At 60.7% G+C, this 478-nt stretch overlaps 1 protein-coding gene across 1 annotated transcript in view; it reads right to left on the bottom strand.

The window, feature by feature from the left end:
* Rtp3 (receptor transporter protein 3) overlaps window positions 1-478 on the bottom strand; it is a 4,122-nt gene that overhangs the window by 285 nt on the left and 3,359 nt on the right. The window contains exon 4 of the mRNA XM_023700644.1: window positions 4-439. Within this exon, the coding sequence (XP_023556412.1) occupies window positions 4-439 (436 nt within the window). The remainder of the gene's footprint in view (window positions 1-3; window positions 440-478) is intronic.

The following is a 478-nucleotide window of genomic DNA, read 5'->3' as shown; positions in this document are numbered from 1 at the left end:
AGCAGCAGCGCGGGTCCTCGCATCCCTGGGAGCAGCAGCGCGGGTCCTCGCATCCCTGGGAGCAGCAGCGCGGGTCCTCGCATCCCTGAGGGGTGCATCTGCTCGTGGGAGGCTCAGACCAGGTGAGGATCATGGGGGCCCCACTGTCCACCTCCCTTCCTTGGTTCCAAGAAGAGCCGCCCCTCTCCCAGGTGGACCTAGAAGGCCAGGGGGATGCAGGTTGTACCTCGTGTATTGTCACCCTGGTGTCCGTTGTGCCTGTTTCTGTTCTGCTGCGTGTGGGAGAGGGCACTTGGGCACCCAGCCAGGTGAGCATATTGTCCTCCATGCTGGGACAGCTGGGGACCTTGGGGGTCACTGTTAATGTGGGTGGCTCCTCTTCAGTTGGAGTTCTTAGGGTGCCCAATGGTTTTGAGGTGTGGCTGGCCTTAGGGTCAACCTTGACAGGGTTATGGACTTTGGGGGTCACTGTTAATGT

Source organism: Octodon degus, unplaced genomic scaffold, assembly GCF_000260255.1.
Source record: "Octodon degus isolate 3935 unplaced genomic scaffold, OctDeg1.0 scaffold00126, whole genome shotgun sequence".
Taxonomy (NCBI): Eukaryota; Metazoa; Chordata; class Mammalia; order Rodentia; family Octodontidae; genus Octodon; species Octodon degus.
This window is presented reverse-complemented; position numbering and strand designations above follow the sequence as displayed.